Source organism: Antedon bifida, chromosome 1 (genome assembly GCF_963402885.1).
Source record: "Antedon bifida chromosome 1, ecAntBifi1.1, whole genome shotgun sequence".
In the NCBI taxonomy this organism is placed as follows: domain Eukaryota; kingdom Metazoa; phylum Echinodermata; class Crinoidea; order Comatulida; family Antedonidae; genus Antedon; species Antedon bifida.
In genome coordinates this window covers 2,871,424-2,890,330 of record NC_136226.1, presented here as the reverse complement: position 1 = coordinate 2,890,330, position 18,907 = coordinate 2,871,424, and the positions used below count along the sequence as shown (strand labels likewise).

Genomic DNA, 18,907 nt, shown 5'->3' with positions numbered 1-18,907 from the left:
TTTTTGTAGAATTTTGCTTGGATACTCAACACTGTGATTTTAATTAAAGACTATAGTACAGTAGATTGTGTACTTTAGTTGAAAAGCATTATAAATTGTAAGTAAGTGTGTACGCGTCTTCAAATACACATTATCATAATCGTTTAAAATCATCTATTCAATGAAACAACTGATTTGGAATGTTGCAGGTGTAATAGAGTAAAATGCGTGAACGTTCAAAATCAACAGCTTGTTTACTCAACTGTACTGTGTAGGATCGGAAATAACGTAAAGAAAGACATCTCCTTGAGCACTGTCATATCAACAAAAATCAACAATTTCACTCCGGTTTAGTAATGTTACAGGAATATTTTTTTTAAATTGATCAATGAGATTTAAGTAAACAAGAAGTAAACAAAACAACTGTATAAATAGCTATATAATTAACAATGAGAATATGCTTTGAAGTTTAGTTTAAGTTTTAAAATTATGTTTTTATGTTTAAATGTGTCGTAGTGCCCCTCGGAAGAGCAGTTTTATTTTATTACTGAGAAGGCTACCCTACTGAAAGAAAATGAAATAAATAAAACTAAAATGAAAAATTGTTCTATTAAGGGGACATATCGGTACTCAACAAAGTGTCCCATAAATAGAGGTAATGGCTGTATAATGTGTGAACATTTTGTTCTTGTTTATCAAAAAAGTGTCCCCTGAATAGAGATTGGCTGTAGTGTTATTGCATGTATTTCCTCTTGTATGCCAATGGTATCCAAAGGAAAGGTTACTACTGTTAGTGTATGCTGTCATCATTGACAGTTTAAAGTGCATTTACTGTTGTAAACATTTGTGCTGTCACTTCATTATATGTGCAGTATTAAAATACTATCAGTATATTTGTTTCCTCATAAAATATACTGACCTTGATTTTATTATTATTTACATTGCACTGTATTGAGGTCAAAGTTGAACTTTAAATGTAGTTTTACAGTACTTCCTGCTTTAATAGAATACATTGAATTACACAACAACTTTAAAAACTGTTTACAAATTTGTGTTTAAGGATAATACAATAGGCTAAAAAATAATATTTATTGGAAATAAATGTGATTGGACTCTATTACTAAATGTAAGTACCATCATTAGTTATAGTGTACTTTCAGTTTTGTAATATCTGTACTTTATTTGGCAATGAGTTTTGTAGGAGTATTTATGACTGAACAAAAACCCTGTGTTAGTTAGTTCCTGAAAGATTTAGACAGGTTTGTAGGAAAACACTCAGTACAACCCAATTACGATATTGAAAATCATTAACTTCTTTTTAATATCTATGAATTTGATAATAAAAATATGTTTTAAATCAAAACAAATTTGGGCTAACGTAGCATAAGTGTGGAAAAAGAGCAGTTTGCTTTTTTTCCCGTTGCTAAACAACAGTTAATAAATACGCGTTTATATAGATTGTGTTTCTACTGTTAGTGTTACCATAGTAATCCAGATGTATTAAACCCATGTCATCTTCAGTATGAGAAATTTTCTTTCAATATTGTATGAACATGTGTAAAAGAATTAAGATAATAGTAGAACCCCTATTAACAGGAAACCTTTAGGATAACCCAATAGAAAGTCCCCTTACTGTAAAATTAGGAGTGACCGGGATTGTGCAAAATGATTTCTCGCTTGATTTTTTCATGTAGCCACAAGAAATAAAGTGGTCGGGTTTTCTCAAGAAAAGGGAACAATCTCTGTTCATGCCACAGGATTGTCAAAGTCCTTTGTGAAAAAGTGGTCAGGTTGAAACCTTACCAGCCGTACTGGTGTGTACAATGACGAGTAGAAAGAGATAAAGTCTGTATTACTGTTATCTGGATACTGATTCATGTTGTGTTATGTATTGTCGCACCATCTGTACCTTTCCATGCTGCACTGTAAACTGTACTTTTGATGTTACACATTATATGTAACAATAAATAATTTGTGATTTATGTATTGCACACAGTAGTTTTAGTAGTTTATTGTACCTGTATGTATGTCATTATTGTTTTATAGTTGAATATACTCAGTGTACTAAACTGTAGCAATGTTGTAGGTTACTACTGTTTGAATTATAATATTTTTATGCTTTAATAATAATTTATTAGGTGATCATTTAGAATAAAATGATCACCTATTGTTATTGTATAAAATCTTTATTATTATTTTTTTTATTTTTTTTCTTTTTATTGTTTCTGTACACTATTTTGTGTAACAGATATCTCAAAAAGTTTAATGTCAATGATTACCAAAATTTCAGAATATCTTTTAAATGATATAACTTAATCCTAATAAGCTTTCCAGCGTGATCACTCATCCGTGACGTCATTTATACGCCATTTTGTGAAATCACACTATCAAATATATCTCCATAATTCATTATCACATATTAATGAAATTCACTACACGTAAACTTCAGGTCAAGGGTAAAAATATTAGCAAATAAAAAGTTGCGCGTTTCAAGGTCATGCACGTGAAATCGCGCGTTAAAAATTGAAAACGCTCAAAATTAAATTTTGATCAATTTAGAGCATGAATTAGGCCATTTGCGTGTTTCAAAAAATTACTGCGCAAAAATGCGTTTTTGCGCGCGCGATACTTAAAAAGCGTAAAAAATATGAATTTTTTTTACAAATCTCATTCTACTCACCATCCTTAGTACATTCACCAAATTTGAGTCAGTTCCGACTTAAAATAACGCTATACGAGCACGTTAAAAATGACAAAATGCGCACATTAATTTTACAAAAGTTCTGAAAATGGTGAAAAATAGGTCTTTTTTAAAATGAAAATAATTCTTCAGAATGCAAGATGACCCCCGATTTTTTTAACTTATTCTGGAAGCCATTGAGTTGTAGATATGAATTCATGTACACATTTTACGTACAAAATGTTTTGACGTCATCAAATGGCCACTTGAATTTAAAAATTAGGATTTGTTATCTTTTTGTGTAGATTATCACATTCAACAGAGCGCATCTTGGTTATGTGTGCTCGAATTTCGCACAACTTTCAGTATGTGCTTGCTTAATTAATTATCTTTATCATGAGTTGACACTATCTTCATTTTAATGACGTCATCACGCGTAAAAACTTGAATAACGTAGGCCGTGTAATTTCACCTTCGCAGTAAATTTGAATATCTTACAGCTCTTCAGAATTGAAGGTTACCTTGATGATTATAATTTATTATGAAAGCTGATGAAATGTAGATATTAATTCATATAAAAATTAAGCCTATCGGATGTTGTGACGTTAACATATGGCCAGTTGAAGTGAAAAAGTAGTTTTTTCATATTTTTCGTCAAAGTTATACACAATTCAAAGAGCGCGCACAGCGCTTCTACGTGCCAATTTTTTTTCCAAATCTTATATTTTTTTGCTCAATTAATTATCTTACGAAATTGTCATCTTAAAGTTTAGTTTGATAACGTCATCATGCCAAAAAATTAGAACATGTGTGTCCCGTAATTTCACCTATGCTACACTGTATATAGATATACAGTATATACTGTACATATTGTATATGGCATATAGGCACAACTCAGCACTATAAGCATATAATAGGATGGCATACATCAACATTTTCCGATCGTATGTTAACGTACGTGCATGTTTAAAAAAAATTAATTTCATTAAAATGATAAAAATGATCACCTATAATTCGTCAAAGTGACGAATTAAATTCTAGTTTTTATTTTAATATTGACCTATGAATTTGATGTATATCTTTACTACACCATTGTATTCAAATTATATAAAAGTTTTATGACAATTAATCTTTGGACTGGTGATAAAATCACTCTCCCAAAACTAAAGACATTATTTGACTGGCCCAAAATGTTCAATTTTCCCGTAATGCTTTTTGATACTGTATATCGGTAGTACCAGATTAAACTTTTTTTGGGAGAATGTCTAATTTGTTTGTCAAACTACAATAATTTCCCCACATTTTTTTTCCGAGTCATATCATTGATTTTATAATATTATTATGTTTTTGTTAATTTTGTTTGTAGTCAACCACACCACAAATGGGGTTTGGAACGGATTTGCAGAGTCGGGCCGCGCACGAAGCGGTCCTAAAACTGAATGACCAGGAGATTAAGCTAATGGAAACGTTCCGACGTGTTGCTCAAAAGCGAGTATTATGCGATCGTGAATACGCAGCAGCCTTGTCGGGAGTTACAAACATGGCAAATCGTTTTGATCTTGAGAATCAGCTGACACATAACAGTGTACTGGTCAAGGTATGTATATTGGAAGCTGTCCTAATAGTCCACACAGTCCCAATGAAGTATGGAATGCAAAAAGTGTTAACTGGGCCGAGATGGATTAGGACCGACATGGATCACATTAATGTATCTGGGTATACTGTATACTGATGGTAGTACAGTAACTCATTCATCTACCCATTTAAATTTTTCAAGAAAATGTATCTAAATTTGTTTATAACTTTAGGAATTGTACTGTATATAAGTCTAAACTAAACAATGTCATATAGTATAAAGTTTTTTGAAGTAAAATAACCTATTAATATGCTATTTATATACTGGCTTTGTCAGAATACTGTATACAAACTTCTGTAGATCCGGTATGTACTATACAGTAATTAGTCCTACATTGTTATACAGTATTGAAAGCATTCATAGTATAGTATTATCAAAGGTATTTAATACCTCTATACTACTGTATATTATATTTCCTTGTTCTTATGTTAACTAATGTTTACACATACAGAAATAAAAAGTAAACCGGATCAATAAAAACCTACAAGCTGCAACTGTATTTCAATAAAATGCAGCTATAACTAAAAAAATTGTTCGGTGTTAAATTTAAAGATTTAATTTGCAGGCGTGGACGACATTCATCAAAGAATCAGAAAATTCTCAGCGACTTATCCGGCAAAACGCAGAAACAATGAATTCTAGTCTGGTGGATAAACTCACCGTTCTTATACGTGAAAAAAACGAAGCTAAACGACAATATATGCAAGAACGTCATAGAATAGATTCTGAATTTGTGAAGGTAAGTTTGCCCATTTCAGCCTGGTAGATAAACTCGTTTTTATACGTGAAAAAAACGAAGCTAAACAACAATATATGCCAGAACATTATAGAATAGATTCTGAATTTGTGAAGGTAAAGATGATTTGCTTTGTGGCCCATGGGCTTACAGTAGATGCACTATGTCATGTTTTTGTTATTCTTATTAGGGAAATGACCAATCAATGTGATTAACGCCTTCACCACATTACCACCTCCTCTCTGTATCCGTCCCTTATATCCTTTCCACCTCATTTAATATTTAGTTTGTTTATTCATAAAGTACACCTCAACCTTTACTGTATTTTATTTTTTGTCATGCCATATTCATTATATGATAATTATGTTTTTTATTCAATTATTTTGGATTTTTATTCAATAGGCAAAAGAAGATGTAAAAGAGAATTTATCAAAATATCAAAGATTAGCAAGGGAAACCAAAGAGGCAAAAATGAAATATGAAGATGCCCTTGTAAAAGGTAATATTATTTACTTCTCAAAATATAGCTTTGTTTTGGGGGTTTTTTTTTTGCATGATAGCATGCACTATTTTTAAGTTATCATCCTAAATTTTAATACGTGCTCTTATCGTAATGAATAATTGTTTATGCCATATTTTCAAGAAAGTGTAGTCTGTGCTATAGGGCTTTCCTATTTTCAAGAATAAGTGTCATGTCTTTCTATTATAAATATAATATACAATATTGAATGCCCATATTCATAAAAATACTGTAGCAGTAATACTGTAAGCATCCCTGTTGATCGAAATATACTAGTATGTTGGTGTGGTAGGTCTATATAATTCTTTAAACCAGATAATCTATAAAATAATATACCTACCAGGAAATGGGTTACATAAAAGAAAGACTGAAGAAGGCCATCATTTCCTTATATCTCTATAAACAAACAATGCTGTAGGATGTACAAAATGGCATTGACACTACATAAATACTGTATAAATATTGTTCATAATACGATGTTTGTATATTCAGTAATCTGTTTGATCAATTCAAAATCAACATATCTCATAGTCACTACATATTTAACATATTAAATGTGTAGGCTAATTGAAGCGTTCTTTTCCCTCATTATTCTTTACAACTTCCTGAAAATAAGCAATTAACCACTCAAATTCCATTTAACACGGTTTTTACAGCTAGTCACGTTTTGATTTGAGAAAGGCGGTTTTTTTTTTTCGTTGCATTTACCACTGAAATTTTGTTTAACACAGTTTTTACAGCTAGTCATGTTTTGATTTGAAAGGAAAAATTTCTTGTTTGAAGACGTGTTCTGTTGAAAAGAAATTGGTTGAGAAAAAATATGAGAATGTCCATTGGATATCATCATTGTAATGTAGCCTAGCTAAACACTACAGTAGTGTGTGGAGATATGTGGAGTAGCTTTGCATCAGGGTGTTATTAGTTTGGTCAGATGTTTTGCCCTACTCTGACGTAATTTGTACTTGTATACTAAGTACAACAATTTGCAAGGAATAGGACTCGAACCCACGACCTCCAGATCACTAACCTGGCATTCATACCTCTAGACCACAGAGCTTGTGCTGATGGCTATGGGTTAAATTCTAGCCCAAGTATGTGTCTAGATAAATATTACTGTTTTTTATCAGATTAAATTAATAAACTCCTTTATACAGTATGTAAATACCTATTATCATTTTTATCTTTGAGTGTAGTAATAACATTTTCATACACTGTTTGTATTGTTGATTGTGGTTTTTACTGTCAATGGTTTATGTAGTGAAACTAGAAAATAGCAATACAAGTACTGCATTCCATTTGTCTGTTTCTGCTAATTAATTTTGAAGTACATTCAATTGCTTTTTGACCCTCAAAATATTGAGATTTTTATCAGATTCAATCAGTAAATTGATCAACTTTTGTTTAGTAAACAGTATATAAAATCTGTTTAGTATCTTCACTTCCTGTTTGAAATAAATAAATGTATCTATAATATTTTCCTTGTTTGAGGCTGTAGTACTACCAAATGAAAGGATGGTTGTTTTTTTAAAAATATGTTTCTGGCAGAATACCATTTTCTAAATATACACTACTGTTTTCATTCTGTTTCCATCCCCACTTGCAAATTACAGTAAAAGCTATACTTTGGAACATCCCTATTAAGGGGACACTTTATGATGGATCGAACAAGGGGCATGTTTGAACACAACAGCCAACCATGAAACGAACAAGGGAGAAAGAAATTATCACAACAGCCAACCATGAAACGAACAAGGGAGAAAGAAATTATCACAACAGCCAACCCCTATTCACAAGACACCCTATTATATTAGTAAAACACTTTATCTCAAAGATGTTCCCTTAATAGAGGTTCTACTGCACATGACATCCTTGTCCTGTGTATTCGTCTTTCATAATGAACTTAGACAGTTCTAAGAATTGGTTACTTTTTTGTAAGGCCTTCATTTTTTAACTCTAAACCACCACAACCACTTGAATTATTGCCCTCACTATCTCAATAAGCTTTGTTATTCAGGCCAATCAATGTTTTGTTCAATTGCCAATAATCATGTTATGTCTTCCTTGAAGGAAACTGACGCTTGAAAAATCAATGCTTAATTATAAAAAGCGGACTTTGTTTAGTATGTTCTTCTTCTGCACCATAGTTACCACTTCCTATATTTATGATGTTTTTATAAACAATTCACTACACACCTTGAGCTTTCAATTTGACAAAATAATGCATTACATCGTCCAGATTGACACCCAAAAAGATTCACTAGGTTGTCACATGGTCGTCACTATCGACTAAATTTGGTCAGAGGGGCTTGACAAAAATTGCCAAACCCAAAATCACAAGATCCCTAATAACCGTGTGAATAAATTACTTCAAATTTTTTGGCCAAATTTCAAATAACCGATTCCTAATTAGTTGTAAACACTTGATCATTTAACCAGTTATCTCTATACAAATTTAGATTTAGAAGTAAGGTTATTTGATTGACCGCCATTGACGTTGGGTCAACTACTTTAGCATTTTGGCCAACTGACCACATTGCATTTAGGATAATGTTGACTTATAACCAATGGCCTACTAGCTTTACACAACAGGTACTACAGTATAAACAAGCCTTCATGTGGATTCCTAAATAAAACATACGTTTTATACGCTGTACTGTAGTTTAAATTATTTAAATATTGTATAATTTTATGCATTAAACTCATTAGTTATGTCACATCTTTGAATATTAAACAGTAATAATATGCCACCACAGTTTTGTAGCCATTAATATCAAGTTCAATTATGACAACACAGTTTGCTGTGAGTTTAGTGTCATAGAAGTTGAGAGCTATTAAGGGACATCAACAATATTGTATTGTTAGCCTCCTGGGAACCATGTACTCTAGCTATAGCTGTTCAATGAGTTGTTAAAAGCCTTTTTTGCGCTCCATAAGTGACAATATTGCCTCCATACAAAATGTGTTTGATTTTTAACAAATGTGTCTCCTATACTATTGCTTTATGTTGTTTTAGATTATTGCAAACTCTGTTAATTTTCACATTTTATATTGTACACTATCAAATTAGTTTGACAAAATAAGTGTGATGTACCCAAATATGGTAGTGATATGCTCAAATATGGTAGTGATATGATATCATCATGTCCATATATGGGGACATCAAATTGTTTTTGCCACATAAAGTTTGATAGTGTAGACAGAGCTTAAGGCCTAATACATCTGCTACTCTGTGTCACTGGCTAAATAATTCACAGAACATTTCAGTTAATTTGCAACTTATTAAATCCTACATATTTCCAGCTTTTCTCATGTGAATATACGAACATTTAAATTCTTATCTTATAATTCCTTTTTTTATAGCAAAATCTAAAGATTTAGAAAAGGCAAAAGACAAATATCGCAAGAATACCAACAAGCTGCACAAGGTTCACAATGATTACATTCTATCATTGAGGGCAGCAGATCTTCATCAAGAGCACTATCGACAAACAATATTACCCAGGCTGCTTCAGTGCTTGCAAGAAACGCAAGAAAGCCAAGTGGCTCAACTGTAAGATATCTTTCATTTTAAAGATATTTATCTTCTTAATCCGTATTGGATTAATTGCATTTAAAGATTATCCTTGATCAAAATTTGGTTAAGCCCTTAATGTTTACATCGGATGTTTATTTGAGCCATAGATATCGGCGCTTGCAATATTTTTCACTATAATCCAGCATTATGGTAATTGTGGCTATGGTATACAGAAAGTAATTTACAAACATTTGTGAGAATAACTGACTATCTGTAGCAGTAATACTCTATTTCATACTGTCTTGTAAAAAGACCATAAAAAAAAGCTCCCTCAGAATAGTTATTGATGATTGTTTTAGAGAGCGTGGTATGGAATATGGTAAGGGATAGGACTGCGAGAGGCATGGGTTTGAGTCTGTCTGTACCACAAAATAGGAGTTTCCCCCGCAGTTTGCTGGTCTGGATAGGAGCTACACTGCTGGCTGCCAAATTTCCTAATTTTCCAGTTAAGCATGTGGACAATTACAATTTATATTTATTAACCTTTAAATAGATTAAATTAAGAAAACTCTCTGGCCCATGTCAAGAAAGATTAACAAATTGAATTTGCTTGTCTACCTATGAACAGACAGACAGACAAACAGACGGTTATAATTTACTGGATCTATTTTCTTGCAGAAAAGAAATAATGCTGCATATGGCTCAACTCACAAACACCAGTAGTCAACCATTTATAGAGATCAATGATGCAATTGTTCAGAATATCAACGAAATTCAACCAGAAAATGAATATATAGGATTTATTGAAAGTTACCAGTAAGTTTAGAAATTAAAATAGCATCGAGAGAAACGCAGCGATAATGCTAAAATATAAGATTATTATGAGAATCTTGTAAACTGGAACATGAATGTACAGATGCCATAAGACAACATGTGATGTCCTATGTGCAGTGTAGTTTGGTGCTATAAAGCAATTTTTCTAAATAACTTATGTTCATTACTATGAATAACAGTTAACACTAAACAAGACTCTACTCTACCATGGTTCTGGTGGTGAAACAAGTCTTCTCGGATGACAACTGGGTCAGTGTACACGTATGGCTTGTGTGCACTTTAAAGAACCTAGTGTATCTTTCGGAAGAGTATAGGGTTATCCCGGTGTACTGGTCCATCTCAGCCTCTGTCATGGACAGACGAATAAGCGCTCTTTAATGGCAGCTGTATGATATGAACACTGTTGTGTATATCGTCCACATCTGTGCGTAATTAGGCCCAGATAGGCTGCGAGACACAGGTTATTCTCCCACATTTAACATAATGGTAAATTATATAGTTTGAGTATAAATAGTTTGTAAATTTCATTTAATGTAATATTATATATAAATGCCTTTTTTTTTTCAGAATTGACCCACCTTTAAAGGACCAGTTTGAGTTTGATGGCTCACCTATGGCTGAATTTCAAAATTCGCTTAAACACGACGAAATTGTTCTCAATAACCTCACTTGTGAAGCCATCGAACACACGTAAGTTAACTTTTTAAAGAATAGTTTTTTAGATATTTAGCAGCAAAAATAATTTTAAAATGCAGTATTATATGACTAATTTATGATTAAACAAACATGTTTAGATTAATGGCATGGTGTATTTATAAATTTGCAAAACAATAGAATTGCTAAGAAAATGGAATTGAGGTGTTAAGAAAAGATAAATAACATTTTAAAAAAAACAAAATATACAAATATATTACAATCAGTGTATAGACTGATATTATTTATTTATTTATTTTATTTCAACAATATTTTATGTGGGTGGTCCATCCAGCATCAGCTGATCATTAGGGACACTCAAACAATACAAACAGTAAATACAAAATAAACTATAAAACACAAAATCAACAAAGATATTATGTCAAAAAACTGATGAAACATAATAAAACATAATGTTTGTGTTGTCCCTTAGACATTCTCAGATTGGTGATGAGTTAAATGGGTTAAGGCAGGTTTTGACTGACAAAGAAAATGAACTGAAGAATTTAGAAGAAGAGATTAAATCAATACATCCAACAGAGGCACAAGAAAGCATGATTTTAGAGTGAGTATTGAATGATTTACTGAAGTAACCATTCAGAAGTAATTCTAATCTTATAAATACAGTGGGTGGGGGAGGGGGCACTAACATATAATATAATAGTCTTGATATGATGAAAAAGTAGTTATATACAAGTTCTTGTATAGCTCCGAAAAACCAACAAATGGTTCATTGCGCGGACTAACTGCATGCTTCTCCCCTAAGGGTTGTGTCAATGAAACCACTTTAAGGTGCTCGGTCTGTCCAGCCACTCAGATGTACTAGGTTTTGTGAAGTGCACACAAGCATTTTGGACCTACGTTTTATAGTCTTGTTCTACCACCAGAACCATGGAGCGACTACCCCCTGTAGCTGCCCTTGGAACCTCTCCTTTGGACACCCCTATTCAGTAGACACCACTATTAAGAGGACAGTTAAAATATGCTTCTTAAATTTTCCCTGCATTTGTTTAATCATTATAAATTTTTTTTTTTTTTTTAGGTTATTGGCAAAGCAAAAGGATTACAGAACAGTGCTAAAATTGATAGGTGAGAAGCGCTGTCTGGAAGCAATACTCAGTACGCAGTACACGATATTAGACGACGCAATCAAAGCACTCGGAGATGAGATGCCCCCACCTGGTATTGATTTCACCGGAGAACAACCCAGTCAAGGGACTATTAAAGTAAGTAAAGCAAGGGGATAGATTAGGTAAGGTATATATAAAACAAGGGACTAGTAGAGTAAGATATAAACGAGGAACTGTTAGAATAAAGTGTATATTTATAAGGAAATATTTTTTAAGAGAATTGTTTATCTATTTTATTAAGAGGATTTAATAGTAATAGTAAACATTTAGAAAGTGCTGTTTACTGATGTCTCACAGCGATAAAAGACCAACAAGAATTATTAAAACAGGTGAGAGTTTAGAAGTGACTTGAATTTCTTAAGAAATTGACACTGATGGATATGTATATGGAAGCTGGTTCTAAACCAATGTTTTTCCTCTCATTTCGGCCAAAACTTTCTAATATGATTGATAATTGAAACAAACTCTCTAGATTGTGTATTTATCAGTTTTGCTTTATATGCTAAATTAAATTTATATAGCCTAAATGCAGTAAAATATAGTTTGTATTACAATTTTTTTTAGACGACCACGCCCACACCAGAATCTAGTAGCGCTAAGAAATTCCTGACATCTATAAAACCAAAAAAACATCCGAAAAGAGTTAATGGAAATGTATCAACAGAAAGAGAGGTATTAATCATATATTTATTGCCACCAACAAACAGTATATGTAAAATACTAGACTAGAAATAATTTTTTAAACACCTAATTTTCATAAATGCTACAATTCTGTAGCATTTAAAGAATTTCTTTACTCCTATCACAAATGTTCACATTATAAAAAATAAATGAGCGAGAGCGTTTTTTAATAATTTCTAAAATTTGCATTGGAAGTAGAGTACTTTAAAACTCATGGGCGCTGAAGAATGGAATAAACTTTAACCTCATAAAAACAGTAGTATTTTAAATTTTAAACGTAGAGATTAAACTTTTTTATGTTATCCTTTGAATTCCAAAACTTGATTGCATTGTAATTGTATTTATGAGTTCCGAACAATTTCTATCTGTAAATCAATCAATCGCCTTGTAAATTTAAACATATTTTTTTGGAATTCGTTAATAGAAAGACAAACCGCTTGATGAGCAAGCGTGGTATCATGGCGCCATTCCACGTAGAGATGCTGAGGTACTGCTGATAAACGACGGCAATTTCCTTGTACGAGAAAAGAGTGATGCCTCGGGCCAGTATGTCTTGTCTGCCCGAGCCAACAACAGAGTTCGACATTTTCCAATCCAAGTCACTGCTGAGGTAATGATGTGTTGCAGATAGTCATTTTAGTTGCCAGGTTTCCCATGAATTTTTACCCATTAAGCGATTAACAATATATTCACTTTGTTGAAAAAACATTCCATTATTCGTGAACAAATTTAATTTATAGTAAAACCTCTATTACAGGGACATCTTCAGGACCCAACAAGGTTTTTGTGGTATCCCCTGAATAAAGTTTGACTATAGTTTTAAACATATATTTCCCCTATTTGTTTCATAGAAAATTGTTCTCTTCATTCAAGTGTTCCCTAAAATTGATGTGAAACAAATGAATTTGAAAAAGGAAGGTTTCCCCTTAATAGGGGTGTGCCCTGAATAAGTGTGTCCCAAATGAGAGATTCTACTGTCTTTGAAAAAAATCAAATTTTTGTTCAATTTTTTTTTTACAGAAACAATACAGATTAGAAGGAGAAGCCTATTCAAGCGTGACGCACTTAATTTACAGTCAGTTAGAGTCTGGCAACGCAGTTACCAAAGCATCTCAGGCGGTTCTCAAACATGGGGTCCCGAGGGTCAGAGATGAACATGACCTCAGACATGAGGACATTGACCTCGGTGAAAAATTGGGAGCAGTAAGATTAATTGTTAACATTGTACATGTAGAGTATATAAGAATGAAACAAAAACCAATTTAAATTCAGCACGAAAAGTACTATTAATACTATAGTATTTTTTTATTTATCAAAAAATTCTTTTATTTGATGATATGGATTTTGAAAAAAAGATTTAAGGGTAAAAATATATGTAAACTATTTTCTTATATTTTTCTTATTATTTTCTTATATTTTTCCAATATTTTCTTAGACAAAATCATTAGTTTCAATATAAAAAAACAGAGATCGACATTTCGGTGGTATCATACCACCATTTTCAAGATCAAGCAAGTTACATTTTTATCAATTATTTGATTTCAGGGTCATTTTGGAGATGTTGTTCGTGGTGTCTTGAAGAAAAATGGGTTTCCAGTTGCTGTCAAAACATGTAAAGAGACGGTTGATGCTGATTCCAGGCGGAAGTTCCTTATGGAAGCTAAAATCCTGAAGCAATATGATCATACGAACATTGTCAAGTTAATTGGCGTGTGTACGGATCGACATCCAATTTACATTGTCATGGAACTTGTCTCAGGTAATAAAATACAGCTGACTTTCTTAAAACCAAAAACTCTCAACACCAGACTTTCCTTGAGGTTCAAAAAGTCCCAAATTCATATTTTACCATAAAAAAACATTCAAAATACTATAAATTGGAAAACAATTCGATCAGTTGTGTCTGGTATTGGGAGAGTTGACTATTACCATTTTAGACAAAAACTTTTTTACTAGTTTAAATTGAACTACCAATAGATGCACTGATTATGTTTAAATAACATAGTATAAAACTGACTATGCGGCCTTACCATGTTGAAACACCGGTTCTTGTCAGATCACTGAAGTTAAGCAACGTTGGGCCCGGTTAGAGCTTGGATGGGAGACCATCTGGGAATACCGGGTGCTGTACTGTATATGGAGCTGAGGTCCCATTAGGCATTTGAAATCAGCACTGCCGAATGGCAGCCCCTGCATCTAGTATCTGCCTCAGACGTATTGGCTTATGCCTCTCCTCTAGTTTACACTGGACGAGAAAAGCCCTTGGTCAATGTTGGAACCAGCCAAAGGTGCTTTTAACAGTCCTGGCTTAGTCATCATTCAGATGAATGTAAGACTAATTGACATTATCGTTTACGACAGAAGTCGGCCATTTTAAAATAAAACTGACTCAAAATAACGAGAGGCAAGCCATATTTGATCATCAGTCACTTTTGTACTTAGTGAGATAAGTAGTCACTTCTAGCTTTTTTAGTTTCTAGAATATCTTGTATAATTTTGCCATTATTTTAATTTTATTTCTACTAAGGTGGTGATTTATTGTCTTATTTACGGTCTGATAAGAATGACTTAAACCAAAAAGTGATGTTACGCATGGGTGAGAATGCCGCAGCTGGGATGGCGTACTTGGAACAGAAAAACTGCATCCACAGGTAAAAACATTATTATCAAACTAGTTGACAAAAAAAGTGTGATGTGCCCAAATATGGTAGTGATATGCCCAAATATGGTAGTGATATGACATCATCATGTCCATATATGGGCACATCACATTTGTCACATAAAGTTTGATAGTGTAGACAGAGCTTTAGATCTGTTACCTTTTAAGATTGATACAAAAAATAGTATCTATTTGTGTTTCCACCAGAAGGAAAGAATGCACTCCATGAATAGGGATTCAATCGAAGTTTTATATCTTGTATGTTCTTCATTATGCAAGCATTACATCAATGTAAGCAGTTACAAACCATGTTAGGTTAGATGTATTGGTGTATTGTGTCCAACCATACCTACTGTATATTACAATTTACTGATAGTAATATTATTATCATAAATACAACTCTCTATGGTCCCCAACCATTACTAGCATTTTCAGCTTAACTATTATCATTCCATCAGAGATTTAGCCGCCAGAAATTGCCTAGTGGGCGACAAAAGTGTCGTAAAAATCAGCGATTTCGGCATGTCACGAGAGGAGGAAGATGGCGTGTATTCAGTGGGTGGTTCAATGAGACAAATCCCAATTAAATGGACTGCGCCGGAGGCTATGAATTATGGTAAGGAGGTGTCTGGTGAGGCAAGCCTACCAGCTGGCATGTTTGTGTGGGATATAGGTCACATGATGCACAATATAATATGTTGTATGTTTCTGTCCTCAAATAAATACAACCAATTTGGATAATAGTGGTCATGAACTATTTGAACACTTTGTTTATAATGAAGGTTTCTTTTCTGTTTTTTTTTTCCTTTTTTTGGCACAAAAGATTATCAATATATTACATCGTGTATCATATCCTATCCACACAGTATTCTTTATTCTATCTATTCCTTAAAGATAATCTTTTAATTTTATTAGAGATTTAGCGGCAAGAAATTGTCTTGTTCACGTAAGTGGCCATGCCATTGTAACTAAGATTAGCGATTTTGGCATGTCGAGAGAAGTTGAAGATGATAATACGTATACGATGGGTGATACTAGACAGGTCCCTATTAAGTGGACCGCTCCTGAGGCTCTCAATTATGGTAACAATTTTCAATCAGCAATTTGATTGGCTGAAAAAAAAATGCAGCAGCTCAAATGTCATTCGCTATAGCAACTAAAATCTCATTTGCATAATCAGGTTTTTTTTTCTGTAAATCATTTAAAAATTACAAATTGCTCTTTCACCCATTCCTTGTAAAATTATTTCTTTATTAAATATAATTTTATTTGTAATATTACGATTTTTTATTCCAGGCATTTTGTCAAATATCAAATTACCATTTTTGTATACATTTTTTATCCTTTCCTTATTCATATAATATTGAAAATCATTAATTAATTTAGAATTCCTAGTAACTGAATAATTGTTCATGCAAGTTATTCATTTTTTTATTAAATCATTTTTGCATACATTTTTATCCTACTTTAATATAATATAGACAAATCATTATCCAATTGAACATTCCTAGTAATTGTTTTATTAATTTATCCATTTTTGTATTGAACATTTTTTCATACATTTCTATTCTTTACTAATAGCTAAACTTCCACACCTTACAAACATCTTTTTTTCTACATGAATTGTTTAACTTTGATTAATATTGTAATTTATGTAGAGACTATTTAAGACTTTATGCATTTATATGTTTTCACACTGGGCACTAAAATATTTAAGGTTTTGGGAATTAGAATTATTTTTTTTTGCTTAAACTCTGTCTACACTATCAAACTAGTTTGACAAAAAAAAAGTGTGATGTACCCAAATATGGTAGTGATATGCTTAAATATGGTAGTGATATGCTTAAATATGGTAGTGATATGACATCATCATGTCCATATTATGGTCACATCATATTTTGTTGTCACATAAAGTTTGGTGGTGTAGACAGAGCTTTAGAGACATTCAAGATTTTATTTACTTCAATAAATTCTAAAGCTTGGTTCCCGCTTGTACGTGATTGGTCAAATTTTTTACGGTGGGCGTATGCTCTTGTGTTCCGTCTTAGTGGGAACCAAACTTAACATTATTATGAAACGCAAAAAAAGGAAAAATTGTTAAAGAAAACATTACTGCAAATTTGTATGAACACTACATAGAAGAGTTGTACAGTTCAGTAGTGTGTTTCTATTACTGTACATTACACTGGTACTACTGGTTAGTTTCAGTAAACAATTGGAAACATTTTCAGAAATGTTAATGATTATTTTAGAACATTTTTAGAAATAAACCAAACGCCCTTCAGTGATAATATTAATTTGGCCACTTAATTTAATTCAAAGCAGATTTCTTTTTCAAAATTCTTAGCTACACTTAATACTTTGTTACGCTATAATTCTTAACTATGGTGTTTCTCAGCCAAGTGTTCCTAATGCAGTATAATATTCTGGTTGGTTTAATGGTCAAATTAAATATTTGATATCAAAACGGGGCAGGCTACAACTGGAGGACTCATTATGAGCGGGAACGCCTAATTGAGCAAACCCTCTACCATAATATATTTTTACTTCATTTCTAACATCTTGTGTATCAATTTACTTTATCTTCTAGGAACCTATACATCAGCATGTGATGTGTGGAGTTACGGTATTTTGCTGTGGGAGATATTTTCACGGGGTAGCACACCCTATCCAGGATTTCCAAATAATGTTGCCAGAGAAAAAGTTGAACAAGGTACAATATTTTTATTTTATAGAATATAATAAAATTGTCAATGAGCATGATATAATATTCGTTTAGACACACAGTCGAGCGTGCCTATAGAAAACTTTAAATTACATGCATGGTTAACCATTCAAACTGAACTACATATATTTCCTTTTTTTTTTCTCAAAACGTTAGGTTATCGAATGTCTGCTCCTCAAGGAACGCCAGATGAAGTTTATCGGATTATGATGTCGTGTTGGGAGTATGAACCGGAAAAGAGGTCACAATTCAAAGACATTCATGTAACATTGAAACGTATCTGCAAGTTTCTAAAAGCATAGGTCACACAGAAAATAGCTGAGATTAGAATTTGTAATCGTGTACTCCCTCGTTGGTGTCACTCTTAGATTATTTATTGTAAAACAGAATATAGGTTAGTATTTGTTAAATTACATATTAAATATTAGGAAACATAGCACACAATGTATATATTTAGATGATAACAAAATGAATTTACAATAAAAACAACAGGCAGAAATCACTGGCGTTAAATCTATTACACACAAGCAACGGGCAAAAACAGAACTCTGATGCACACAGGCAGAATTATGGTACACACAGGCTGAAATCTGTTTCACAGTTGATTACACAAAGACAGAAATCCTCCCACTATTCGCCCAATTCTGAGTTTCTTCCAACAGTAATGTCCGGTGCTTAGAGAAACAGTAATAATAGGTTATGTCCTGTTATTGCCTGGCAATTATTTCCAAACTTCTCTTTCTCTGCTGTCAGTGCGCAATACAAAACATTTATACATCTTATAATAAGCACAGGATAGTTGTAAGTTAGTGATGGTGGGTTTGGACAGGTTTGGTCACACTCTACACACATAGATATTCTTGGCTGTAGACAGGTTGGGTCACACTCTACACACATATATTCTTGGCTGTAGACAGGTCGGGTCACACTCTACACACATAGATATTCATGGGTTTGGACAGGTTTGGTCACACTCTACACACACAGATATTCATGGGTTTGGACAGGTTTGGTCACACTCTACACACATAGATATTCTTGGCTGTAGACAGGTTGGGTCACACTCTACACACATATATTCTTGGCTGTAGACAGGTTGGGTCACACTCTACACACATAG

The 18,907-nt window shown here is 32.7% G+C and overlaps 1 protein-coding gene and 1 pseudogene across 9 annotated transcripts in view; both read left to right on the top strand.

The window, feature by feature from the left end:
• LOC144837443 (tyrosine-protein kinase Fer-like) overlaps nt 1-18,907 on the top strand; it is a 21,779-nt gene extending 2,872 nt beyond the window's left edge. For 3 of the 9 annotated variants that reach the window (XM_078692553.1, XM_078692583.1, XM_078692560.1), the window contains 16 exons: nt 4,026-4,256; nt 4,861-5,034; nt 5,434-5,530; nt 8,912-9,101; nt 9,744-9,881; nt 10,467-10,589; nt 11,026-11,157; nt 11,635-11,818; nt 12,287-12,394; nt 12,828-13,013; nt 13,424-13,606; nt 13,949-14,162; nt 14,931-15,054; nt 15,978-16,144; nt 17,653-17,775; nt 17,944-18,906. In XM_078692553.1, coding sequence (XP_078548679.1) covers nt 4,026-4,256; nt 4,861-5,034; nt 5,434-5,530; nt 8,912-9,101; nt 9,744-9,881; nt 10,467-10,589; nt 11,026-11,157; nt 11,635-11,818; nt 12,287-12,394; nt 12,828-13,013; nt 13,424-13,606; nt 13,949-14,162; nt 14,931-15,054; nt 15,978-16,144; nt 17,653-17,775; nt 17,944-18,089 — 2,520 coding nt within the window. In that variant the 3' untranslated portion in view covers nt 18,090-18,906. Of the gene's footprint in view, nt 1-1,085; nt 1,106-4,025; nt 4,257-4,860; nt 5,035-5,074; nt 5,148-5,433; nt 5,531-8,911; nt 9,102-9,743; nt 9,882-10,466; nt 10,590-11,025; nt 11,158-11,634; nt 11,819-12,286; nt 12,395-12,827; nt 13,014-13,423; nt 13,607-13,948; nt 14,163-14,930; nt 15,055-15,520; nt 15,679-15,977; nt 16,145-17,652; nt 17,776-17,943 lie in introns of those variants that run through there. The other 6 variants (XR_013611492.1, XR_013611496.1, XM_078692591.1 and 3 more) reach the window with 6 other exon arrangements.
• LOC144855098 (5S ribosomal RNA) lies at nt 14,420-14,537 on the top strand (annotated as a pseudogene).